This window comes from Eublepharis macularius, chromosome 2, assembly GCF_028583425.1.
Source record: "Eublepharis macularius isolate TG4126 chromosome 2, MPM_Emac_v1.0, whole genome shotgun sequence".
Lineage (NCBI taxonomy): Eukaryota > Metazoa > Chordata > Lepidosauria > Squamata > Eublepharidae > Eublepharis > Eublepharis macularius.
Window position 1 is genome coordinate 151297914 of NC_072791.1, and position 27476 is coordinate 151325389.

The 27476-nt window shown below is 44.4% G+C and overlaps 1 protein-coding gene across 1 annotated transcript; it reads left to right on the top strand.

Moving 5' to 3' along the window:
- On the top strand, window positions 1-27470 carry SSH3 (slingshot protein phosphatase 3). The gene is made up of 14 exons (XM_054972116.1): window positions 1-293; window positions 3802-3839; window positions 7458-7638; window positions 11415-11533; window positions 13349-13420; window positions 16546-16611; window positions 17035-17229; window positions 17697-17790; window positions 18091-18219; window positions 22478-22524; window positions 22813-22959; window positions 23705-23905; window positions 25744-26176; window positions 26412-27470. Exons 1-14 carry the CDS (start codon window positions 228-230, stop codon window positions 26913-26915), a joined length of 2292 nt encoding a protein of 763 aa, XP_054828091.1. The 5' UTR covers window positions 1-227; the 3' UTR covers window positions 26916-27470.
- The last annotated feature ends 6 nt before the right edge of the window (window positions 27471-27476 follow it).

The following is a 27476-nucleotide window of genomic DNA, read 5'->3' on the forward strand; positions in this document are numbered from 1 at the left end:
GCCGCCCCCGAAGGACGTGCCGGGTTTGCCGTGTTCGGCAGCATCCCCGCGTTTCCTGCTCGAAGTGGGTGGCTGCCGGAGCAGAAAGTTTACGGCTGGCAGCTCCCACCTCGGGGTGTGTGGGAGGCTCGGCTCCTCTCCACCCCTTGCGGGCTGTCGGCAGCGGCTGGCTCCGAACGGCACGGTCTTCCCGGACTGGGACAGAGAGGAGAAGCAGCGATCCCTGCATGGCGCTGGTTACTGTCTGCCGATCTCCTTCGGGCAGCGGCCACTCTACGCCCACCGGCTGCAAGGTGAGTCCCCTTCTGGACCAGCTCCTGCGAGCCAGGATGAGATCCCTTCGGCTCTGAGCAGGGCTGTCCCGAAGGAACCCCGCCCTGATTCCCTTCGCTCTTCCTCGAGGGGCTCTTTCGGTCCCGTAGCCAGACGTGGTACCTCGGCGAGTATTTCCCTCGAATGCCAACGCCCTCTGGCTCCACCGCTGCATGCTGCGACTGAGGCAGGTTGTGCAGGGGGCCGCCTGCAGCTGTCCCCATTTTAGTGGAAGGAAGGATTGGCCGCCACCACTCCCCGCATCTCCCTGCAGAGGGCGCTGTCAGAATCAGGGCAGGAGAGGCGGCGGCAGGCAGTCTTGCGCAGTTTCCTCCGTCTTCCCAGTAGAGGGAGCTGCCTGCGGGAAGAAGCGTTGATAGGATGAGGGGTAAGAGAATTCTCCGTCCAATCTAGACTTTCCTCCTGGTGACAGCAGAGACTTGAATGTCCCAGTTCTGCTTCTTAAAGTAGATCAGTTACCCCTGGTTGCCTTTCATTCTGGCCCTGGGGGAGCGGGCGTTGTTTATGGTCTTGGGGAACAGAGATATTAAAATAAATAATATAGTGGAACCAGATTCCCATCTCTGTTAGCCTTTATGAATATAGATCCAGGGTAGTGGTTCTTGTAGTTATTCTGGATTATCTTTCCCAGCAGGTTGCAATGTGGGCATTATGCTGATTTATTCTTTGCTTTTGAGGGTTCACACACTGTGGGTTTCATCCAAGAAGTGGAGTAACCTGGGAGCTCTGGCTATTGGAAACTTGGCTATTTGAATGGAAATCCCTCCTCTCTGTAGCCTCCAGTGCAAGGGCCTAGCTGTGAAAGGACTATTCAGCTGCTTTTCCTGTGGACCTTTCCAACAGAACGTGGCTTGTTGTAGGCTTCCATAGGCTTCTCCACTCCTAACTCCTCCATGTAAGGAAAAAAAAATAGGAAAGCTGTCAGGAGTATGCCAGTGGCCAGTAGCCATTACTTCCTTGTGTCCACACGAATGTGCTGTTTGTTTAAACCAGTGTTGACAACTGAAGATGCTGTGACGGAGAACCAGGCAATAAAAAGGACTTGTCAGTAAATTTCACAACTTGACACTTCCTGCCAGTTTCTTGCACAGAGCTACATGGGCACAGACAATGCATCAAAAAAAATCCCTTGCTTAATGGTCTTAGACAAGCAAGAGTTCCCAAGCCACAGCACCGGCACTGAGATACACTCTGTATTCTTTAAACTGGGACACTCGGCACTTGAGTCAACACCCCAAGCTTTGCAGTAGGGACTGAAGGAACTTCAAGTGTAATTAGACACAGCGAGGAACTGGTAATTAGGAAGTGGTGGGAACATAGTTTATTTTTTTCTCCCATGCTTAAAAATGTCACAGGAAATAGTTAACGGGCTTGGAAATACAAAGATAAGGTTATGCAAGAGTTTGAATTCAAAGCTAGCTCAGGAGAATATTTGCAGTTGCAGAAGGAAGTCTACCATGGACTTTCTGTTCCCCCTGTAAATGAGCCAAAGTATTGGTTGAAGTTGCCCCATAGCTGAGTTGTTATGTAGCAGAGGTCTGCACAACTTGTGACCTACCAGGCCAACCAGCCATATATTATGACATGTTTTTTGGGGGGGGGGGCTTTCAGGACTTGCAAAAAAATAAGTTGTATGGACATGGTGTCCCCTAGCAAGAGCTAATGCAATGGGCAGGACTGAGCTGAGCAGCTCCTAGTTTAAATGTTGCTTCAGCTATAAACTTGTGAGGCATTTTTAAGCAATTCACTATGCTCCCATCATCAACCTCACCATCTTCAAAGTAGTGACATTAATACTGATCCACTACAGAGGCTTGCTGTAGAGAGTCTTATAGTACAATTCTATGCATGTTTACTCAGTGAGGTTTACTCCTAGAGGTAAGTGTGCATAGAATTGCACTGTCAGCCTCTGAAGTAGTTGGCTTTAGGCTATGAAAGCTTATGCTGAAATAAAATGGTGTTAATTTTTAAGGTGCCTCAACACTTTAAACAATGAATGCCACCCTAAACAGAACTGTACTCTTTGATTTAAGTGGAGTTAGATTACTGTGGATTTAAGTGGAGTTAAATTAGTGTTTAGGATTACACTGTAACATAGTTACCTTTCTGGAATTAGTAAAGTTGGTCATCTTTACACCCTGTGTTTTGCTTGAGAAATTGCTTCAGCTACTTTATCTAAGTAAAGAGCTATTAAAATAACATTTGGCAGTATCCCTTACCTGTGGGCAGAACCAACCTTAAAGGTATTTTCACACCTGAAATGAAAGTAAATAGGACAACCCTCTGTTGCAAACTGAAGCTGTCTCCTTAAATGACACAGAGATTCAGAATGGAGGTGGGAAAATGGTGCTTATCTTGAATCTACAATCTGCAGCTGTTTCATATTTCTCCTCTGTTAGGCCAGCCTTGATCTGATAATAAAATACTAAACTTTTCCATCTTTTCAGTTTTCCTTTCAGATATAGTTGAGGTATGCTATGTGTATTCTGTGCGTCTGGAGTCACTTCAGGCAAGCACCGGGTTTGGTTATCAGAGAATCTCTACTTTAACTTTAAAAACAAACAAACAAACTTCTAGCCTCTTTGGTTGTTGAAAAGAATTTTTAATTCAGAACCTGTGGGCATTGCTTAAGTCTTAGAAGTCAGAAGAAGTTTGCACAACTCTTTGAGCTTCAGTAGTCAGGCTAGGACCTTGCCCTTCTCCATAACTAGGAGACACAGAATAGATCATGCGTAATAAACACAAATGTGTAAATTTAGGCTGCACAGTTTGGCCCATAATGTACCTAGCCCTACATGGAAGGCCCATTGGTGTTAAGAATAATAGTTGGTTCTCCATTCTGAAGTTGTTCAGAACAGGAAAATTAAGTCATACTATGGCTTGTTCCATGGCAAAGCCAACCATGCGAAACCAGTTTGGGATTGCTCAAGAACACCTGGATTTCACTCTGTTCTGGTACAAAGGAGTCGCCATCAAGCTACTATGGAAATGCCTAAGCTGTCTGCTAGTTGGATCTAACCAGCAAAATGTGAACTTTTGCTAGCTAATAAGGATGTGAATATAACTAAAAAGAATGCTTCTTATGAAAAGAAGATACTTAATTTTTTCAAATATGCAAAAGGTGAATTGTTACGATATGATTGTATAATTTAGCATTTTATAATTTATATGCTATACCAGTGCACTAATATACATTATGACTTGGGCCTTTGGTCTAGACAAGGCTATTCATCATTAGAAGTAACCTCCGACCAAGGTAGATGCTTGCCTTGCAAGCAATTATTTCATTGCATTGAAGTGAGCTACCTTATCCCACTGGGAGGTCCTGGTGCAAACTGCTGAGTACAGAAAACTGTTCAGTGACGGCCATGGGCATGTGGAATCTAGTGTTTCTCTTAATCTGGAACACAAGATTTCTTCTCAGATGTGGAGGTAAGCATGACTAATCCATCTGGAATTCCCTTCCAGGATGAAGATCTTCCCAGGAAGAGACAGCTGCAACGACGGTGAGGAATTGTCCCTCATAATCCCTTCCTTTTTTTACATGCAAACAGGGCTCATTTCGAGGGGGAAGGCACAGAACGCATTTCCAGCAGTTCCCCAAAGAGGTCACATAGGTGGCCCCACCCACCTGACTCTCGGCCATTTGGGGCCCATTTCAGCCTGGATTGGTGCCAAAACGGCCTGGATTGGGCCTATGACGGGTGGTGGATCACTCTCCCGCTCATCAGTAGCCCAATCCTGACCATTTTGGGCCCCTTTTCAGCCATTTTCAGCCCCTTTTTGCCATTTTGGGCCCAATTTCGGCCCTGAATGGCCAGGATTGGGTCCAAAACAGCCAGAATAGGTGATGTCAGGGGGTGTGGCATATGCAAATCAGTTATACTAATGACACACTTCCGGTGATGGCAAGAGGCATGGCATATGCTAATGAGTTCCTCCAGCTCTTTTTCTACGAAATGACCCCTGCATACAAATATTTATTTATTGTATACATTTTTATCCCACCCTTCCTCCAGGGAGCTTAGGCTGGTGAACGTTATTCTCCCCATCTCTGTTTTATCTTAACAACAACTTTGTGAGGTAGGTTAGCCTGAGAATGAGCAATTGGCCTAAGGTCACACAATAAGTTTTCTCGATTTCCTACATCTTAGTTGAATACCTTATCAACTATACCATACTGGCTAAGCTATAAAAGGTTCTCCAGAACCAATTTCTGGACCTTTTCCTACACAATAAAAAAAATCACTTTTTAAAGAAAAGTTTGAGCCTTATACTCTCATTAGCAACAATTCGGCATCAGTAGAACAATATCCCATCTCTGTATGGAGTGCTGTGTGATTCAGCCAGGCTCCTGTTTGCAAAATAGGGCTGCTTAAGTGCTCCCTGACTGGATTTGTACTGTAAAGAAGTGTAGGTGTGGGGTGAAATGAAATGATGGGGCAGGGCAGAGTAGGAAGAGAGTAGCTTTATGGCTTTAAAAACTTTTAAAGCTAGCTCTGCATGAGTGTTTCAATACTAGAAAGGCTCACAGCCACCTACAATATGTTTTAAAATAACAACAATAGAGAAAATGAGAGTTCACAAAATAGTGTGGGCATTTGGCAGCAAAGAGTGAGATTTGTGTTATCTGTACTAAACATAAACTAATATCCAATCAGGAACTATGACACTCAAAATAAAATTCTAGGTAGCAGTCTTCACATAGCAATAACATGTTTTCCTGGGAAAGACTTGTATTTCCTAATTAAAAACAAAATTGAAGTCAGGGTTGCCAGCCTTCAGATGGGGGCTGGAAATTTCCCGGAATTACAGCTGATCTCCAGATTACAGAGAACAGATCACCTGGAGAAAATGGCTGCTTGGGTGGACTCTGTGGTATTACACCCTGCTGAGGTCCTCCTCAGGCTCCATCCTCAGATCTCTAGATGTTTCCCAGTGCAGAGTTGGCAACCCTAGGTGTATGGCTCCCTGGCCTAGAGCCCACTGCAGATGTATTTGACAAAGTGAGCTCTAGTTCATGAAAGCTTATTCTTCTGTAAGTCTGTTGGTTTTTAAGGTGCCACAAGGGTCCCTTCTGGTTTTGCTGCAACTAACTTACATGGTTATCCTGATTGAATTTTCTCAAATGCAAAATTTACTGCATCCATTTCTGAGAATGTATGATCTCTGCAACAGAAGTGCATGCTTGAAAGAAGACGTGCATAGCAAAAATGCAGGTTGCAGGTTTGTGGCACTGATTTTCCTTTTGTGCAGTTTTCTGGCTCTGTGCTCCAGAAATCCTCCCCCACCCCTCAAAAAAGACAGGGGAGGGGGAAAGTTCAACTGTATATTACATCAAGGGGAGTCAAACCCAGATATATATGCCAAACAGCAGCACACAAAACAATTTTGTTTGACAGCCAGGGCTGATACTGTGACCAAGGTAAGGCCCTGAGGTACTGACAGCACCATTGGAGCAAGAAGCATGGGAGAAGGCATCAGGTCTCTCTTCTGCTTCATATGTTCCCCGGAGGTTGCTTCGGTCAGCTAATAAGCACTTGCTGATGGTCCCTGGCCCCAGGGAGGTCCTCCTGGCCTCTACCAGAGCCAGGGCCTTTTCGGCCCTGGCTCCGACCTGGTGGAACTCTCTGTCTGAGGAAACTAGGGCCCAGCAGGATTTGTTATCTTTCCGCTGGGCCTGCAAGATGGAGATGTTCCGCCAGGCATTTGGTGGGGGCTAGGCTGTCCTCTCGCCAGCCATACCACTGAAAACTATCCATCACCCATGCAGGAGCTCATAAGTGTAGCTCAGGGCATGATGCAAGAGCCAAGCCCTGCGTCTAAAATGCTGTATTTTAATATTTATATCCACCAATTGAGAAATTTTAATTGTATATGGAGTAGTGTTTTAATGTTTTTTATAATGTTTTAATTGTTTTTAAACTTTATGTAAAAATTGGATGTTGTTACACCTCCCTGAGCCTGTCTGATGGGGAGGGTGGTTTAGAAATGTAATAAAATAAATAAAATAAATAAATATGATTTCTCTGATTCATATAGCTGTCACAGCCAGGTGTTAGACAAACCTCTGGAGCACTGGCAGTATCTCTAGGGTTCAGCTTGCCTCCAGTGTGTTGGGACAAATATAACCCTTGTCTTCCCCCCACCCTTGCTTTTCTTCACTGACACACCATCTTCTTCACAGAAAGGTGTTGGGGGGGGGGCGGCTGGCCCTTGGGAGAAAAGTTTTATTCTGTGTTGCATGCTAATGTGTGCAGCAGTGTCCCAATACTTTTAAACAAACAAAACTAGTGCTGCCTTTGGAGGGCAGGAGCGTGTTGAGGAGGAGGAATGTGTATAACCTTTCCCCCAGCTACTGGGTCTTTGCTCCAGTTTCCCCCCCCCCCACACACACACACACCCCTATTGTAATTTCTTGTCTCTGCCATGGGACTTAAAATGCTTTCAAAGGAAAAGAAAATATTTCCCCGCCTTTGGATTCTACAGTTCACCAGAATTAGAGCTGTTTCTCTGAGATGTTTATATTTAAAAGAGTGTCCTTCCACATTTTTGTGTGATCTACATTTTTCATCAAAAGAAACTGTTCCCCACTACTCTTATGAGTCTCAGGGATTTTCCACACAATGAGTATTTTTTTTGGCAAGATGTTGTTTATATAACTGCAGAAAAGGAAAATTTGGCAAGATGCTGTTATTTATTTATTTTAAAGAATTTTTGAGGGCCCTGTAGGGTCAAAGGGGAGGGTTATAAATGTAAAAAGTAAAAAAGTAAAAGTTTTAAAAGGTTTAAAAAATGGCTTTTAAAAAATTACATTGCAATTTTTAAAACACTTGTTTCATACTTAAATAGAGGAGTTTTACAGTGAAATCCTAAGCAGAGTTACTTAAGTCTAAATCCATTGATTTCACACAAGGGTTCTCTGTCTAACTACTTCAGATTCTGAGATTTATTTAATCCATAGCCTCTAAAAATTGTGGCTAGGAGGCTCTCCTTGCCCCCTAGAGCAAACCCCTTCTGGCACCCCCTCTCCTATCTTTTAACATTCTTTTATATATTTCCATGAATGATGAGATGGTACTGTATTGGTCTCCTGATTCCTCCCCCCCCCCCCACTTTTGCAGACACAGCTTCGTCATGGTCAAAGGAGCTGCTCTTCTTCTACAAGAAGAAGAAAAACTTGAGGCTCTGCAGGAGAGTCCAGCCCCTTCAGACCATAAACAGAGCGGGAATGCTGCAGGACAGCAGGAGCTGCACTTACAACAGCTGGTGGGGCTGCTACGGCCAGAAGATACCATCCGGCTGGTGAGATTATTAATGGGGAGCATGGAACAGCAGTGTGGGAAGGATGGAAACTGGAAATCAATTATGCCATGTACCTTTTTGGATAGCCCCAGTAGGTCTGGAACATCACTTCAGTATTTTGATTGTTTGATAGAGGAATGGGGTTCTGTGCCCTCTTCCTTCTCTTCCCATGCACATCCTCCAAGAATTGGGCCCTCACCCTTGACAACACAAATGGCTATATGTAAGGCCCCATACTTTGAGCAAATTCCCTTTCCTGGTTTAGCAATCCTGGCTAAACATTAAGGCAGAAAGGGGGCTAGCTTCTTGCCATGTTGGATTTGTTCTGTCAACAAAATGATCCTGTCTACTTGAGATGTTCCCCTTTGGAGTGCAAGAGACCAGTCAGCTCTTTCCCTTTATTTCAGTTTCTACTCCATTGGGCTCTGTCAGGAGTTACCAGCTCTGTTGCTTTGTTCCTGGCCGGCAGGTTCAGTTTGCAGTTACTGGGCAGGTTGAAACAGATGAAGGAACTGATGGAAACAGGAGGATTTGTTTTTTGTTTTTTAAGGAAGCAGCACTTCAGAAAATAGGGGTGTAAAGTGCTGGCCTAGTTCCCACTGAGGAGGTAAACTTGTTTGCTGTTTCAGAAAGCAGGCTGGGGTTCATGGGACTGAATGCTCTTTTATACAAAAATAGTTCCCTGAATAAAGAAAACAAAATGTCAAGGAGAAGAGTTTGGCTTGTTCTTCCTGTTGTACTAGTATTCTGTCATGTGAGCTGCAAGTGTTACAATCAAAGCAAAGATACTCTCTCAGTGAGAAGTTTTTCGTGATTCAGACCTCTTGTGGAGTCATCTGAGTATTATTCTCTGCCTGTGACCTGAATTAACCTTTCTGCTCCTCCTCAGTGTGAGTCCAACATCTGTATTGTCTCTTACTTGGCATTTTTAATCATCCCCCCACCTCCCAGTTCCAGGACTCTGCTTGGGAGGACATGGTTAAGGCCCCACTGTCTGTACATGGAGACTTGCGGGGAGGGGGGCATAGAGAGGGATTCCTCTCCTTTTGGAATGTGGCTTTCAGGCAGACGTTCATCCCAGAGCTGCAGCCATTTCCCCATTTATGGCCTGCGGGACTTTTGCTGTCTTGGGCATGTAGCCAGAACTTGCTGCTTTGCTCTCAGTGAGCCTGATTCCAGCTCTGGGGATGCTGTTGGGAAATTTCCAAGCTGGCTGAAGTAATTTTTTTTCTACAAAGTGAGTCACAGCTGGCTCTTAACTACCTGAAGCAATCCCTTAAGGCAGTAGTTTCTAGAGAATTCTAGTGCTGCTCAGAAGAATTTAGGATTTTATCAACAACCACATTAGTAATTTCAAAAGGGTAGCTGTTTTAGTCGCTTGTAGACAGGAATCAATTGGCACCTTTAAGACTAAGCAAGCTTATTTCACCATAAGCTTTCAGGAGGCTTCATCAGATGCCTATGGAATGGGAAATCATTTAGAGATTTTTATGATCAAAATAATAGAATGGGGGAGAAAGGAGAGGGGTTATAGTAGAGAGAAACCTGTTGTAAATCATTCTACTGTCACTCCTTCTGTAAAGAGACTGGAGGATGTGGTTTTTACTCATAATGAATGAATAGATAGATCAGAAGTCCCACGTGCTACAGATAAAGTATATTAAAATAGGATAAACATCTAACAAAGGAAGATGCAGTATAGGGCAGAAGAAAAATTAACTGACATTTGTAAAGGGTTACAACATAATAATAACGTGGTAAGAAGAACCAATTAATAATATATATAAATAGTGGCTCCTGTTGAGCTATTAGCATTTACAGTAAGTAAAGAAATCCATGTCTCTGTTTAAGCCAGGAGACAGTGTTTAATTTCTTGATGAGTTCTAATTCAGCCCTTTTGGATTGGATTCTCCCTTTGATTTTTGTTGTTCTTGTTGGAGAACAGCAACTTGCAGATCTAAAACAGTTTGTGTTTTAGATTACACTGTTCCTTCATCAATGGCTGAATGTTGCAATTTTTGATGTCATATTTCTGCCCATTTATTCTATTGTATAAGGACTGACCTGTTTGTAGATAATAGATAATAGAAGGGCATTTTTGGCATGTGATGGCATATGTTAAATTAGAAAATGAGCCCGAAATGGTATAGCTGATGTTATTAGGTCCTGTTTGCCCAAGTGTGTATAGGGACAATGGCTTGGATCCTGTGACATCATTCCTCTTGTGCTTCTCTCTGGCCACTGGGGAGGATTTCCTTCACTGTGCTACTTGCTTCCTCTGCTGCTAGCCCTTCTCTGTGCACAGGGGCTCTTTCAAAATCATTGATCTTGCACACATGGAAATGCTAGCAGCAAAAGTAAAAGTGAGTGCTCCAGCAGAGAAGTCCTCAACAACAGCTGGACAGAATATGAGCGGAATGATGTCACAGGATCCAAGACAAAGCTGGCATCTAGGTTTGTTACAGGGTTTGGTTCTGGGGTTTGTGTCTTTGTTAAGTAGTTGTTTTTTAGTGAGAAGCTGTTTTACATTGGGAGGAGAGGGATCTGTGAGGAAAAGCCTGCAACCCAAGAGAGTCTGAAGGTCACTGATGATATGTTGGGTTGGTTTGAGCTATGACCAGCTAATTGTGTTTTATTATCTGCTTTGGGCTTGTGTTGTAGCAGGCTGTTTAGTTAGGCTTAGTTGATCTGTTTCTTTACTTTATTAAGTGGGAATTGTAATCCTAGGTATGCTTGATGTAAATCCTTCTGATGAGAGTCCCTGTCTGAGGGATCACAGCAAATGTGATTGCAACACTATGTTTGACTGGAGACTATGGATTGTTTTATATGTTCTTGGTGGTAGCTGGAAGAATACAGATGTTTGGTGGTCAGTTGATTCAGTAATGGCAAAGAAGTTACCTTGAAAATTACTTGCTGTCCTTCTCCTGTAATGTGAGGAATGGAGAAATGAATAAATGTGGAGTCACAGAGGAGTGTTGGGTATGTCCTACAGTGAACTCTCAGTTCAGGCAGGGCAACAGTGAGTTCTTTCATGTTTGGCCAATGCCCTGCAAGAACTATGCGTGTACCCTAGAACATATCCCAGAATACTCAGCAAAGAACTGGTTTCCTGTGCTCCCTGAAGGCAGCAAGTATGAAAACAAGTGCCTTAAGGACATATTACCAGGCACACTTCTTTTCTAAGCTCCAGCCATGCAATGCAAATTGCATTCACTTATCACTACAGTCATTTTTACACATATGGCCGAAATTAGCTTTAGCTTAAACTGTAATGGCAATGCAAAATCTGCAATTACATTTAATTTCTCTTTCACTTTATGTCCCATGTTAGCACCATTCATAATGAAATTGGGGCTTACTGGTACTTTTCAGTGTGATGCAAAAATGGGGAATCTCACTATCAGACCTTTCCCTACCTGTTTGTTTGAGGACAAAATCTTACAAACCACATCTGTTCTCCCTCCAGCACTATTAACTGGCTTACACATGTGTAGTTTTAGAAAACTGTATTTTTAGACTTAAGTGTGAGGAAAATATAAAAAATGGGTTACAATGCAAGATAATGTAAGATTAATTAGAAGCTGTTTTCATTTCTGGATATTTTTCTTCAAATTCGCGGCTGGTTTTTTCATGCTAGAAACTGTGCAAGTGCCTGCACCTAAGAAATTAGATGCCTCCTGTAGTCAGGGCCTAACTGGAATGTGCCACTGTCATGCATAAGTATTACGTGTGTGGATATGTAGGTGAAACTAAAGGTCACTTGTTGTCCACAGGCTGTGAGGCTGGAGTCAGCTCGAATTAATAGAATCCGATACCTGCTGGTGGTGTCAGCATTGGAGATGGAGGGCAAGAGTGAGATGGTGCTGCTTGGAGTGGACTTTCCTGAAGAAGGGTGAGAGGGCAAATGAGGAGGAGGAATGGAGAAGGGGGAGGAGTAGAGGAGATGAGGTGAGGAAGTAGGGGATGAATCATGGAAGAAAACATAGTTTTGACTGTTTGGTAAGGAAAAGACTGTTTAAAATCTCACATTCCCAAACAGTGTAACTGATAGAACAATTCAAAAAAGTGGGTGTGGAGAAACATTGGGAAGAAGACAGATGCAAAAAGAAAATGCCCAAGGAGCTTGTGAGGTGGGATGGATAGACTTTTGGTAAAAGAGTAAATAACCCTGAGAGATTTATTTGGCTAAAAAAACCCACGATTTGCAGTGAGCTTTATGGCTTAGCTAATACTTGAAATGAGGCCTCCCAGTCAATCCACCCAGCACTCTTTACGGTATACCATTTAATTCTGTGCTGTTAGTGAGCTGGATGTTCCATGTCTTCCAGACATCTGTGAAGTTTCCCACCAGTATTTTCCTTTCCTTTGGTTAGGGCAAATTCCAGTCTTGGAGTTTGCCCTAGTGGGATACTATTCCAAGTGAAAGACAGTGCACTGCTGCTTATTCACATATGTAGGAGTAATAATAATATACAGTGTGATTTAGGTTCTATATTCATACACAGAAGGCATTAATTATAGGGACTGAGGTTGCTGTTTGAATGCTTCCAGTTCTTCCAACAGAAAGCTGCTGTCTGGACACCTCCACTAGTTGGGTTCAGCTCCCAGGCATGCAGCTTCTCAGCTTGCACTTCCTTTCCTTGGGATTCTGCCTCTGGTTACTCTGTTCTAATATGGTTGTTTGTGCCATTGTTGCATAACGGGTTCCAACTCTCAAGAAGCAGTTCTCTAATATAGGAAGCTTGCTGATCACAGATAATTCAGAAAGACTTACACTGCAATCCTATATAGATTTACACCTGGCTAAGTTTACTGAAGTCAATGGACTTCAACGGAGTAACTCTGCATAGGACTTTCCTAATAGTTTCACAAAGCAAAACATAAAGTACTAAAAGGCACAAAAGCTTGGCTTCCTGTTGCAGTGATAAAAGTGTACATCTAAGCAAGAAAGACCCTCAGTAGCTTGTATTTGTTTGCCTTATATCTTGCCTGCACCCACTGGGTCCTTACTTCCTCAGTATCCATATATAGATTCAGACTGCAGATTCTGTTTTTATAACCAATGCTGTGATCATTTCTTGGAAACAAGTGCTATTGAAATAATTTCAAGCAAAATCATTTAGAATTTGAGAACAAAGCCATTTTCTCTCTCTGTGAGAAGAGCCTATCTAAAACATATTTGCTCCTGAGAGTTGTTTTTTCCTGTCCTCTTAGGTATGAAATTTCCTTAATGTGCTTTGCTCCCTGGTCAAACGAGTTTGGCAACCCTTGACTGCATTCCCCACTACCTTTATTCCTGACATGCATGCCCTAGAAACCTTTGCTTATGTATTCAGTTAGGAGTTGCCACAGGACTCCCCAGTCAGTGGGCTGAACTGAAGATGTGTGTTCTCTTTAACCACAGTCTCAGTGAGAAAGGTGTACTATAAATAACTTAAATAAAATAAAAATAAGGTGCCATCCTCCAAGTACCTCTGTCACCAATACTTTACTTATTGCTGTCTCATAGTTATTGTTTCTTCCCTGAAATCAGATGCAGCATCACATGTTTGTTTGACTGTGCATTTGCAAGCACCAATCACTGTTTGCCAAGCTATTGCAAAAGCAGGTTGTGGGGAGAACACAGACAGGCATAAACATCTCTTAAACAAGCAGAGACTATAACCCCTTGGGGTGCTGTCTGATCTCTTCTGTTCTTCTTCCCCAGCTCAGCTGCCTGCACGCTGGGAATGGTGCTGCCACTCTGGAGTGACACCCAGGTCTTTCTTGATGGTGATGGGTAAGAGACTCTATTTAGGTCTCCCTACGCAATTCATACAACCCTCTGTAACAGTAATTCTTGTGAAAGCTTTATACCTCTGGAAGTAAGTTTGCTTTGCAACTAGACAAACAGCCTAGGATAGTGAGAGGTCATTTTGTGTGTGTACGCCCTAGTTTTTTTCCAGCCTTCACATATTTGTGCCAAGACTGAAGGACAATGAATAAGAGATGTCTCCTTGCCTAATCTTACTTAATAAATATATCCACAGAGAGAAGTGACATGAAGTTTATCCAGAATAGCTAAGAAGGGGATCTAAGGTTGTTTCTGGATTAAGTGGCCCCCTCCCTCCTGACTTTGTAGAAACCAGCATTTCTCCATTCTGTTTCCAAATAGCCTGTTTTACACCTGTTCATCCCAAAGGCCCAGTGTTACCTTCTGCTAAGTCTCATCCTGTCCTGCCATATGGTATGCTAATTAGGGCATGCATGGCCAGCCTGTCATTTGGTACTAAGGAGAGAAATCTCCAGTGGCACCCTTCCTCTCCAAGGAAAACATAATATTATTTAACAGCTGGCAGCTTGCCACCACTACTTGAGGCAACCTTCCTCAATTGATAGGGCTGGCCCCATTAGAACCACACTGCCTACAATTGTAAATGAAGTGAAAGTACCACACTCAAATGAACACGGCAGTCATCAGCTCTTGCAGCATATCCAAAGCAAGCTACAGGATATGATTTCCAGTGAACTGTGTCCAGGTTTCCCAGACCCAATTCACTTTTAACTGCATTTTAAAAGCCTGCAGAAGCCTAATTCTGCTCAGGGCTGGGGCATGAGGGAAGGAGGGGCTCCCTAGACTGTGACTAACTATAAGTTGTATCGACTGCTTGACCTCCAGTCCCCTCTGTATCTTGTGTCAGACTCTCACAAGCTGATTGTGAGAATAAAATAGAGGAGAAGATAACACTTTGGGCCCTCATTGGGGAGAAAGGTGCGAGGTAAATAAATAACTGAACTATATCTAAATATCCTAGATCTCCTTACAAGATAATAACCACCTATTAAGCCATAGGCACAAGCAAACAGATTTCAGGTATCCTCGTCCATACAGGGAAATACACACATGGACACATGAATAGGCCTTATACTGAGTCAGACCACGGTCTGTCAAGGTCAGTATTGTTTATTTGGATGGGTAGCAGCAGTTCACTCGGGTCTCCAGCAGAGGACTTTCACATCACCTATTACCTGATTGTTTTAACGAGAGATGCCAGGGATTGTACCAGGTAACTTCTGCATACAAAGCAGATTCTCTACCACTGAGCCCCTCCCCTCTCCTGAACTTCTGTCCATTGTACTATAACAACTTGGAAGGTCACAACCACATTTCAGTGGACTGCGGATGAACTCACAATGCAAGCTTCATCTATACTGCTCCATGCTAAGAAATACAAGCTGCTTTCCTATTTCCCTTCTAAAATTGCATAAATTGTCCTTAATGCTCTATGGCTCACTTTCCTAGCTCCCTTGCCCAAGGTAAAATCATGAATTACTGTATTAAAATCAAATGTTTCCTTGGCAATGGGGTGTCCAAAGGACCTGGCTGCCTCCTGTCAGGCAGGAGGTAGTACACTTGCAGTACATTCCTGAATTTCAGCTGGTCTGTCCCTACTACAGAAAACTTTCTGGTAAGAATAGAATATCTGTATGAATGCTCAAAATCTCTAGCATGATATGCAGAGAAAGATTCTCAGCATATTAACTTTAGCTGGTACAATCTGTTTTAGAGCTCCTAGATTAAGACTGCTTTTGCCATTGCACAAGGCGCCAACTTGACTTTTAGATCCTTGGGAAGAGGGGGAAAGCCCCATTTTTCTGTTTACAAATGGGATCTGGCATTAAGAAATATTTCAAGGCAGTTACACAACTGTTTCAATCGGGTCATTTCATAGAAAAAGAGCTGCAGGGACTCATTAGCATATGCCACGCCCCTTGACCAGGCCAAAATGGCCGGAATTCGGCTGCTGTCGGTTGGCGAGGGGAGAGTGTTCCCTCACCTGGTAGTGGCCCAATCAGGGCCATTTTGGCCCCAATCCAGGCCAAAAGGGGCTCAAAATGGCCATTTTGGGCACGTTTTGGCCTGGATCAGGCCCAAAATGGCCCAGCTTGGGTTGGTGCAAGGCAGGGGAGAGGTTCCCTGCCAGACACCAACCCAATCCTGGTGGTTTTGGCCCTGATCCTGGCTGAAACGGGCCCGAAATGGCCAAAAACGGGCCCGAAATGGCCACTGACCCGATCCCGGCCGTACCGGCCCCAATCTCAGTGGAAAAGGGGGCCAAAATGGCCAATTTGGGCCAGGATTGGGGCTGAAATGGCCGGAACCAGGCCATTTTTGCCTGTTTCAGCCCAGATTGGGACCAAAACTATCCGGATCACGTCAGTGCCGGGTGGGGGAGGATTCCCCCTTCTGGCACTGACCCGATCCGGAATATGTTGGCCCTGATCCGGGCTGAAATGGGCACAAAATGGCCCAAAACTGCCATTTTGGGCCCATTTCAGGGCCTAATCCAGACAGTTTCGGCCCAATCTGGACAGTTTCAGCCACAATCCAGGCCAAAACGGGCCCAAAATGGCCAAAAACTGTCCTTTGGGGCCCGTTTCAGGGCCTAAACGGCCGGGACCCGGGTTGGTGCCAGGCGGGGGAGGCTTCCCCCACCTGGCACCGACCTGATCTGGACAGTTTTGGCCCCGATCCAGGCTGTTTGGGCCACTATCTGGGCCATTTTGTCCATGATCCAGGCCGAATCAGGCCTAAAATGGCCAGAAATGGCCATTTTGGGCCCATTGTGGCCCGGATCAGGGCCTAAACAGCTGGGATTGGGTTGGTTCCTGGCAGGGGAGCGTTCCCCCACCCGGCACCAACACGATCCAGGCCATTTCGGCCCCAATCGAGGCCTAAACGGCCCAAAATTTTTCAAAGTCAGGTGGGCGGGGCCACCTGACTGTTTGGGAACTACCAGAACCGATGCGTTCCCCCTCCAAATGAGCCCTGGTTCCAATCCATATGTTCTTCTTTGCCCGTTTTATATACATTCTTCCTCTGTTTTTCTTGTAAAATCAACCACTCCCTTTCTGTTCCTCTAGGGGATTCAGTGTGACATCTGGGGGGCAGACACGTATCTTTAAGCCCATTTCTGTCCAGACTATGTGGTAAGCAAGACTGGTGGGTGAGTTGAGAAATGTTAAAGATATTGGTGGGAGAAGGAGAAGGGTTGGATATAGGTGCCGTTACAGTTTTTGAGGGAAGAGACATTTGTTGAACTTATCTGATGGCAGAGAATGTAACATTTCATGGGAGGAGCAAGGGAGAGAACTGAATGACAGGGGTTCCCTCTTTCAAATTCTCCTGTGCACATTTGTTATTATATTCCTAAGACAAGGCTCCTTTTGGGCCTGTAAAATATTACACAAGTGTTCAGTTCTGATTATATCTAAAAGAAGTTGTGGGTAGAGCAAACTTTGCAGGAAGCTTCTAGCCTTTGAATGTGGTAGTAGACATTTTGTGTATTTCAGTTGCTTGGTATTATTAATTATATCTGACTGTGTTTCTTCCTCTTTCATCTCGGCTCTCAGGTCAGCGCTGCAAGTGCTGCACAAGGCATGCAGTGAAGCAGTCTGCAACAATAATTTCCCAGGTGGCAGTGCATTGAGCTGGACTGAGTGGTACCAGAAGGCGGTGACTTCTGAGCAAAGTTGTATTAATGAGTGGCTGGCCATGTCTGACCTGGAGTCTGTGCGGCCCAGTTCTCCTGCAGTCTCCTCTGACCAGTCAGTGATGCTGTTTTTCCTTCCTTGGGACTGGTCATAGACTATATGGCATAGTCAGTAGGGCTCTGGTGGTTCTAAGGTGGAGTTCTTCACCATGCAGCAGTTCAAAGCATGGAGGTTTGGGGTGGCCTTGCTAGTTAGCCTACAGCCTTCTGTTTCCCCATGGGGTCCCTTGAGGATTAGAGAAGACAGTTTACAAGAACTGAACAGAAGATGCTGGTGAGATATATTGTTCAGAAAAGTTCCCCCCATGCCAATCTTGCTCCCACAGCATCATTTTTTTGGCTCCAAATTAATTAAGCCATTTTGGGGAAACGTAGAATTTCAGGACAGTATCAGATTTGTAATCCTGCTACCTTTGGAGAGAGTGATGATGAGCCATAGAGGGGAAACCCTGGTATGGTGGTGTCTGGGGCCGAGTCTGGTGGGCCGAGAGCTTTGCCGACCCTCCCGTCTCTGTGCCTCAGGCCGACAGCTCAGGAGATGACAGAGCGGATGATCCGGGCCAAGCTGCGTGAGGTGATGGCCACCACTGACCTGGAGAACATCACCTCCAAGGAGGTGGGATGTTGGGATAGGGGGGTGCTGGAAGAGGAGGTGATGGGGGTGTATGGCAAGGGGTGAAAAGCTGCTGAGGAAATGGAATTGTGTGTGTGTGTGTGAGAGAGAGAAGATGAAGTGTGGGAGCAATAAATATAAGCAGTGTTGAAAAGGTAGGGAATGAGAGAGATTTGGGGGACTGGGGTACCAGGGACATGCATGAGGTGAGGAATAAGTCCTGAGATAAAAGTGCATGATTAAAGAGCAGCAAGGCTATGGCATGACTTCAGATCTCACAAGCTTCCCCCTCTTCTCCCACAGATCCGCACAGAACTAGAGTGCCGGGTTGGTTGCCGCCTGGAGGACTACAAGGAATTCATTGATAATGAGATGCTGCTCATTATGGCTCAGATGGATCGACCATCCAGGATCTTTGACCATCTCTATCTGGTGAGAAAGTAAAATAGATACTCATGACACTTTGTGGTCATGCCCCAGCAGACCATAATCCCTTTCTCTTGACCTGTCTGAAACTCTCCCATGGCAAACAGATGTAAGTTTTGCTGCCACCTGGTGGACTTCAGGCTTTGCTTTTCTTCCATTGTCATGTGCTGAGCTTTCCTCCTGTTGTCCCTCAATGATCTATAGCCATTGTTGAGAGTATGGTAGAATTAACTGAGATTCTGTATTTCACATGAAGTTAAAAATAAAAGCAAGTAGCCCAGGCACAATGTTTTATTGCCTCTGCTTGTTCTTTGAGAGAGAACTTACAGAAATCTGCTTACAGAATGTATGAGAAAATGGGGCTAGGAATTGAGATCTAGCCCTAATAATAATGCTGAGTGCAGAAACAAAAGAGGTGATGTGTGTTAATATCTGGACTTGATGAATAAAATGAAAAACCTCCCGGACTCTGCCTCCCCCCACCTCCACATCCTAGTGTGATATGGAGTTATTTTCTGAACAGTCTACTTGTAGTGCAATAAATATACATTTGTCACTCTGTTGTGCACAGTCAACATGCATTCCCGCAAAACTGTGGGTGTTACATTTTGTAGGCACATAGAAAATGGAATACTTTCCTCACCACTTATCCATTGCCGGGTGGAATATGGTTCTGCAAGTATGACAGTTGCCTCCTGGACATTGTCTGAGAGGTGATTTATTCAGGCCTAAGATTGATTCTTTTTTTTAGGTGATTTTATACCCTGCCTTTCCACTTTTATGAAGAAAACAAGATAGCTTACAATCCTAAATTATAAATATATTAAGTTTGGTAATAAAAACTACAACATTGATCAAACCACCAGATATAAAGAAATAGCAACCTCCATAAAAAACAGCAATAGTACAAAATCAGTGCAAAGTTATGACTTCCCCAACATCAAAAGCCCTCTGGAACAAATAGTTCCAAGTATCTTATCAGAAGGCTGGGAGTGGGGAGGGAGCCAAGCAAGTTGCAGAATTATGATGAAAGTATTCTATTCAGCAACAACAGAGAGTCTCTCTTCATGAGACATCTTACTTGGGGACGCTGAAGTGTAGGTAGACACAATGTTAGCCGGGAAGCTTGTTTAATTTCACCTCTCTACAGAAGGGTTTGTTAATTTCATCCAAGCCTCCCCAAGGCTCTGTCAATTTCACCTTCCCTTTGGAGAGGCAAAGATGAAATTAACAAACCTTGTGAAGCGCAGTCTCCACTGGCTCTGTCTTTTTTAAACTATGCTTCCTGGCTAACATTGCATCTCCCCACATTTGAGCATTCCCATGTAAGATGTCTCGTGTGGAGAGACTCAAGAGAGAGCTCTGTCTTGGGTGCCTGCTAGTCACACCGGCTTACAGGGTAAGATCTCAGAACCTGAGCAGGTTCATATGGTCAGAGGAGAGGAAGTTTTTCACATATCTTGGTTCCTAGCAATTTAGGGCATTAGCTGGGACTAGAAACAAACTGAGGGCAAGAAAAATTGATGTAGCTCTGGTCATATACGATTATCATAGTTGGTCCTCTTTAGGACCCTTGCAGTTACATTTGAACTTACTGACATTATGGACATTCTTCAGAGGTAGCCCCATGAGAAACTTCATGTTAGTTATTAGTATGCCCCACCCCCACAAAAGTCAGCTGCCCGCCTGTCCCTACCCACACATCTAATTAGTAATTTATGTCCTAAAAGAATGACATAAGCAATTTGCATAGAACTCCTTGCCTGGTTGTTTGGAGAACATGCTTATTTACAAGAGGCAAGTGCCTATTTAGAAGTTTGCATGAATTACAAGCAGTTCAACATGCCCCATCTCTCCACACACTAGTGTGGTTTTTTCTTCTCAAACTGCAGCCCATTTCTTTTTCAAGTGGTGAGCAGCAGGTCATTCCTTTGCAGCAAACCTATCCTCCCCCCTCTCTCCATTACATGGGGACTAAACATGTGAGAGTAATTATGTGGACTGTCCCTCAACTGTAATTTGTCTAGTCAACAAAGCTCATGTCAAATTTATTCAGCATCATTCAATAAGTTTTTAGAGGTGTATTTTCTAAAGGTGGAGCCTTAGCAGTTTATGAATGCTGACTAATCTTTTATAGCTTAACTCTCTTTGGCTTTGAAATCAATGTGGTGGAAAATTTTGGAGTTTGGCTCTGAAAGACCCAGGCCCAAGCAGTATTCCATCTCGAAATTACAAGCAGCAGTTTAAAACACTCCAAAGCGGAGGGGTTTTTTTCTCTACTCTTCTTCAACCCCCTCCCTTTCTCTTTCCTTAACTTTTGGTTTTCCCTTATCTCCTTTTACAAAGCAGCCTGCTAAGGAATGTGTAACATTTGGCACACTATAAAGGATAGGAAAAAAAGCAAGGTCGTAGGCCTGAACTAAAAAGTCACGCATGCACACAAGCCATTACATTTCATTGCACATTTCTGCTGACTTCAGCAACGAATTCCTAAGACTGTCTTGCAGAGAAGGCTATAAGGTAAACACGTCTTTTTGGTCGCCCTGGATCAGGTCCATTAGCCAATGGGATCACTCCAGTAGTGACGTCACACAGCCCATTGGACCACTATATAAGAGGGTTACAAGCCACTGTAAGGTGCTCTGGACTCTGAACCTGGGAGTCTAGGGACGCCCGCTTGGAGCCTGGGACCAGACCACCAGAGTGTCCCAGCCAAGTAGCCAGGGAGGCTCTCCCCTTTAGGGAGCCTCGCTGCTGTACTTCAGCTTCAGCCCAGGGAATGCCCAGGTTTTTCTATAGTTGTCTTAGGTTTAAGTGTTAGAATATAAGTTGCCTGTATTCATTTAGTGTGTAAAGTGTTAAGTGATTTCTTAGGATTTTAGAAGTTAAGTTGTAAGCTGTAAGTTTGAATTGTATTCCATTTGTAGCAAACTGCTTTGTGTTTCATTATACTCTGCTTCAATAAACCCTTCTGCTTTAGCATTATATTGTGTAAGTGTTAAGTACCCTTAAAGGAGGGAGACAAAAGCTTACCCCCAAAACCAGGACGACTGGCTACGGAAAACCATAAGAACAAACCCCAAAAAAGAAAGAGCTAACCGGCAGGCTCCGGTCAGGGAGGGAGAGAGTGGGAGTCACAGGGGAAAGTACTGCAGGCAGGTCCCTGGGATCCCCCTGGCACCAGTCTCTCTCTCTCCATCAATGGTGGAAAGGAGCCATCTATAAAAATTCCCACCACAATCAACAGGTGGCACCCTTTAAACAAACAGTCCCCCTGCCCCCAAAAGGATAGGGCAAACCCCATAACTCTTTATCCACTTTGACTGACATACTCCCAGAGAGTGTTATGGGGAAATTAAGCCATGTTGTTTATTTTCATTTAAAATATTTATGCAGTGATCTGTCTTAGGAGGCACCCGAAGTACCTAATAGTTCATTAAATCATAATCAACTATATCCCAGCCAACATAAAATTAAGAAAATCATAATGCTCAGCAACAAGATTAAAAATAACAAACCCCACATCAGTATACAATTCTCAACACGCATCCTGTTCAAAAGTCCTCTGGAACAGAGACATTTCAACCTGTTTTCTGAATAGGAGGAGGGAAGGTGCCAGGTAGACTTCCCTGGCAAGAGAGATCCATAATGTAAGGTTCAATTCTGAAAATGCCTTATCCTTTGTGGCTACAAACCTTGTCTCAGAAGGAGATATAATATACAACAGGAAAACAACCTAAGAAAATGTGTAGTAAACTATTAGGAAGAACACTAATGAATAAATGATCTTGAATACATTATTTGGAATAAAACAGCTTAATTGGCTGGACGAAGTTACTCTTGTCCTATGCAAGCAAGAACAGGCCGTGTGGGACCACAATGTACGTCAAGATCTCCAAGGGGTGAGGGCTGGATGATGGCCAATGGACGAATATTTGTAAAAATACAAATGAGTGGCCACATTGATCCCCAATACTGTGCATCAACTGAAGCAGAGAAGCATACAACTATTCAAATTATGTTGATTTGACTAATGATCATCCCAATGACTAATGATTGTCCCTCCCCCTGACCCATACCTTTGCTGCATGAACTGGTACAATCCAAGGACTGTATGATATAATGCTGCTAAACATCTAACTCAATTCTGAGTTGCTCTCTAAGAGAAGTGTTTAATAAGCTAGAAAAGGATATAAGCATGTTTACTGATTGTTTACATATCATGAGATTGAACTATGTCTTGTGTTATTCTTTTCTGCTCCAGGGCTCTGAATGGAATGCAGCCAACTTTGAGGAGCTTCAAAGGAACAAGTATGTGGTCTGTGCAAAACACTGCCCAGTGTCAGTGTCAGCATCCCTGCGGAAGTTCCTTTGAGCTGTAATCTTTTAACTTTGGGATGATCATTAGTCATATCTCTTTATACAAATGTGTTGTCTAACCAGAAAAGATTTCTGCTGCAAGTTTTGATCCCACTCTGGGCTACTAGGCTACTGAGCAATACTTAGAATGTTAGTTGCTTGGGGAAACAGTAATAGAAATACACCCTCCATGTGAGGGTGTATTGGACCACCCAACCCGTTCTCTGCCTTGTCTTTTAGTGTCAGCCACATCCTCAATGTAACCCGTGAGATTGACAACTTCTTCCCAGAGCATTTCATGTACATGAATGTGCGGCTCTATGATGAAGAGACAGCACAGCTGCTGCCGCACTGGAAGGAAACCTACAGCTTCGTTTCAGCTGTCCGGTGAGAAGTGGGCATGGGGATGGTGTGGGTGGGTGGCTAGGTGTGAATGCAGCTATAACATTTGTGTACTGTAAAGGGGTTCATCATTTCCATTGCCCCAGTCTCACAATGGCAATACTTGCATGGACACTTCTGAATGCCATCTCATCTCCCACCAAATGTACTCAAAGCACTTAGGGCTGTACAAGCAGATTCAGATACACAGGCTTGGGAGCCATGTATGTATGTATTAGTGATTAGGCACAATTGTCAAATGTGCTGGAGCCAGTCATTCAGGTATCTGAATCCAGTAACCTTTCCTGCTGGGGTCCCTTGTTTGGTGTTACCATCACTGCTGGGAGCAGTGCCTGGGAGTGTCTTGTCTTTCCTACCTGGGGTTGGCTCCTGAACACAGAGCCCATTTGGTATAGTGGTTAAGAGTGTGAGACTCTAATCTGGAGACCTGGGTTTGATTCCCCACTCCTTCACTTGAAGCCAGCTGGGTGACTTTGGGTCAGTCAGAGCTCTCTCAGCCCCACCTACTTCACAAGGTGATTATTGTTGTGGGGATAATAATAATATATTTGTAAACTGCTCTGAGTGGGCATTAAGTTGTCCTGAAGGCAGTATATAAATCGAATGTTGTTGTTGTTGTTAACAATCAACCTTCTCTTCAGGGTAAGAGTAGGCATTGTTTGTTCCTCCAGCTGTTATCAGACAGTGTAGCCTCATGTAATGTTTCTCATCTGCGAATTTTTCCCTGCAGGGCACAAGGCTTGCGAGTGCTGGTGCACTGCAAGATGGGCGTGAGTCGCTCTGCCTCTACAGTGATTGCCTACATTATGAAGGAGTATGGCTGGTCACTGGAACGAGCTCTCTGCCACGTACGTGAGCGGCGTCCAATCGTTCATCCTAATCCAGGCTTCATGAGACAACTGGAGCTTTACCAGGGTATCCTGGATGCCAGGTAACTTCAGGGGAAGGGCAGCAAGGGCAGGGCATGGTGTTCTGTGGCCAGTGCATATATGAGTGGACCAATGAGGTCTGCAACTGCCCAATCTTGTCAGCCCACCAGGAGGCACTGCCTTAACACCCATTCAGAATTTGGGCTTGTTGCATGCAAATATGTAAAAGGGTAGCCTGAATGGCCCCTTTTTAAATGGAAAAGCAGTTTCAGTAGAGAGGATTTGCAATCAGAGAAAAGGTGGGGTTGTTTTAACCCATCTCCTTCTCTCCCATGAACCTCCAAATACCTGTCTGCAATGGAGAACATGTGTTTGAAGCACTAAATGTAGAAAAGTGATGGAGGTTGATAGTATACTGGGAGCAAGAAAAAGGGGAGCAAAACAAGCATTAAGCATCCCTACCCCATCTGTTGCCCTGGTTCATTCACTCTCTCTGAAGTGTTTGGGGCGTTTTTAGTCAAACAGTACCTCGGACTACCATTGCGCACATTTGCATGTAAGGTGCAGTTTGAGCTGGAGGAACCCCAGATAATGTGGATAGTGGCTTTTGTTTAAACTGCACCTAAAAATTGTAATGGTTTTTCTTAGGTTTATTTCACTGTATGTATCTTACATTACATTTTAACCTATAAAGGCTTTCACGGCTTGGGACTAGGGAAGCTGAAGGGCCAGCTGGGCACTGGATTCCCCATCTCAGGCCCTCTTCCTGTTTCCTGCCTCCTGAAATGAGGTGAATAGTCACAAAGGAAAAGGCCTGTTAAGCAACTCCCTGGTGCTTTGCCAAACTTCTTTCTGTACTGGGCTGAGACTTGGGAGATTTATACATGATTTGTTTGTCCCAACCTGGATGCTATTGGGAATTGGATTTTTTTCCTGCTTCCCCACAGCCAGGGCCCATGCCTGTCCTGAAAAACCAGTCCTGAAAAACACCAGACTAACAAAATACTCTACATCTTACAATAGCCCTGCAGATAAGATTAGCATATCAACCACCAATCCATATGCAAAAGAACCTCCTCAGGATACAGTGAAGCTTCCCCCCATTAGCATTGCACACCCTGGGAAACTCTTACAGGATGACTCAGCCCAAACCCACCTTCCTGAGTAGATATAAATTACCAGCTAACATCTTCTCCACACATTGACACTGAGAGATCTCTGTCTTTCGGTGCTACACCTCTGAAGATGCCAGTCACAGCTGCTGGTGAAACATCAGGAACTACAATGCCAAGACCACGGCCATACAGCCCGGAAAATCTACCACAACGAACGTTCTCTAGCCGTGAAAGCCTTCAACAATGTATGTTTTTTAATTATTTGTATTAAGCTGTTTTATTGTGATTTGTATTATATTTTTGTATTGGTTCTTAAACTGTTGTAGTTATGAACCACTTCAAGATCTAAATTGAAGAGAACCTTATTTGTTCCCACTTGTTTTTAGTTAATTTGGTTGGTTGATTTCCCCTGCTGGGTATTTTGTTATTTCAGTTGTCTGCTCTGTACTTTAAGCTGATGCTGCTGTTGGATTTGCTTTTAATGATTTTAGCTGTTTTTTCTTGATGTGTTGTTGCTGGTTGTTTGTAAGTTCGTGTCATTAGTCTGTTCTTAGTACTGTTGAATTGTTACTCCACCCCCACCCCCAGTGCATATTTAACAATAATATTTTATGGCTCAATCTTAAGAGAGCTCTTTTTGGAAACTGATAAGTACTGTGATTTTGGTCCAGATCTTCAGGATTCCTTGCAAACTTGAAATAACAGATCAGTAACAGGCATTTAAAAAATAAAATTATTTTCTGTTACAACACAATACATCACTTTCATTTTATGTGTTTGTGTAGCCGACATAGCAGCCTATGGGAACAAAAGGTGGAGGATGCACAGTCAGAAGGATCTTCAGATATAAGTGATGCCAGCAGTGATCCTTCCGGAAGCCCAGGCTATGAGACAATAAGCTCAGAAGAAGAACCAGAAGAGACAGTGACAAGCCCCCAGTATTGCTTTCGACCTCTGCGGGAACCTCCAGAAGAACCCAGCTGGCCTGTAGACCCACTTGATGACACCCAACATAGTCTTCTGGAGACAGAAGAACCTGGGGCTTCAGATGACTCCGGGGCTGAGGAAGTGCGAAGACACCTGGCTACAGTGAGAGTATCAGCGCAGTCAGTCCAGCCCCGACGAGAGCGTATTAACCTCTATGCAGTCATGCGCAGCATCAGTGAGATGGATAGTCCAGAACACATCCCTGAGCCAGAGTGTACCACAGAAGAAGAGGTAAAGGTATCTCTGTGTGATGGCATGCATCTAAACAAGTCATGATGGAGGGTAGGGTAAGGAAAAATAAGACGTGGGGCGGGGGGGAAATGGGAATGTACAAATAGATGCTAAGCAGAGTTGAGGGGGGAGGTACAGGGTCATGAACTTGAGATGGAATGGTGGGGGTAGGATGAAGGGAAATCCTATGTAGTTGTTGGTACTTAGTATGTCTACCTCCTCCTTCTTTCAACAGGTATTTCTTCATTCTGAGAGGAAAACCCCTGCCACTTCTGAGTCATCCCCCTCAAATGAAAATAAATTGCGATCAACAACAGTCTCTACAGCAAAACAGGGAATACTGGAAAGAGAACGAGCTCCGTGTCACAAGCCCGGGCGCCATGGTCGTAAGGCTCCTAAGGGCCATTCGCAGCTGTGCAAGCAGCTGTCATACCATCCAGCAAAAGGCAGAGTGCGTAAAGCTGTCAGGCGCATGGAAGGCCCTATCCCATTCTGCCGCAAGCCCCCTTTACAGCACCGCCTCTCTGTGGCCCAGCTGGCTGATGCTGCCCTGGTGGTGAGCCGAGCCAAGGAGTTTGAGGGACCCACAAATCCTGAAAGCCCTGCTGAGCTCCAGTCGCCTTCTCTACTACAAGAGCCCCAAGCTGGTGAAGACAATGTCCTCAAGCCTGTGCCTACTTCTCAATCCCGGCGGATGGTGCGCCAGGCCAGTATAGACATGGATCCGAGCTCAGGGTGAAGACTTGCCTCTGCTTTCCTCCCTATATAATGTTGTTAAGTAGAGTGATTCATGGAGCCCAGAAGCCAAACAGAGGATTGTTCCACGGTGTGAGGTCTTCTTTCCTCTGCCTTGAAGCTATAGCCTCATATTGTCCTAGGAGCCAGTATCTGCCTAAGAGAAGGACAGCAGGGAGGAAAGGAAATCAGCCTACCAGAAGATCACAGCCACCTTGCAAAGCCGCCTCCACATTGTTCCATGGATAATGGGCCAGAAAAGAACCATTGCTGGGGGGCGGGGGAGGGGGGGCGGCTCACTCTGTCCACTTGTTTCAGGCCTCATTGAACATTGCACAGCTCCACATTAGGTGCCAAGTTCTGCGATACAGGCCACTTTTTATTGTTCTTTCAGTTTGCTGTAATGCCACAGAGCACTTCTTTGTGGAGCAGCGCTAAAGTAGTAGCCTCTCACTGTGATCCACTGGGGAAGAAACTGTCCCTGCTCATTTTTGCACACACAGCTACTGTGCCAATGCCAGCTTCACTCAACCTGAGAATAAACTCAGTTTTCCACTTGCAGGAG

Coding starts and splice junctions, on each gene's coding strand:
- SSH3 (XM_054972116.1), top strand. CDS start 228: ATGGCGCTGGTTACTGTCTGCCGATCTCCTTCGGGCAGCGGCCACTCT. Junction 7,639..11,414: donor CAGAAGATACCATCCGGCTG/GTGAGATTATTA, acceptor TGTTGTCCACAG/GCTGTGAGGCTGGAGTCAGC. Junction 22,525..22,812: donor GAGGAGCTTCAAAGGAACAA/GTATGTGGTCTG, acceptor CTTGTCTTTTAG/TGTCAGCCACATCCTCAATG.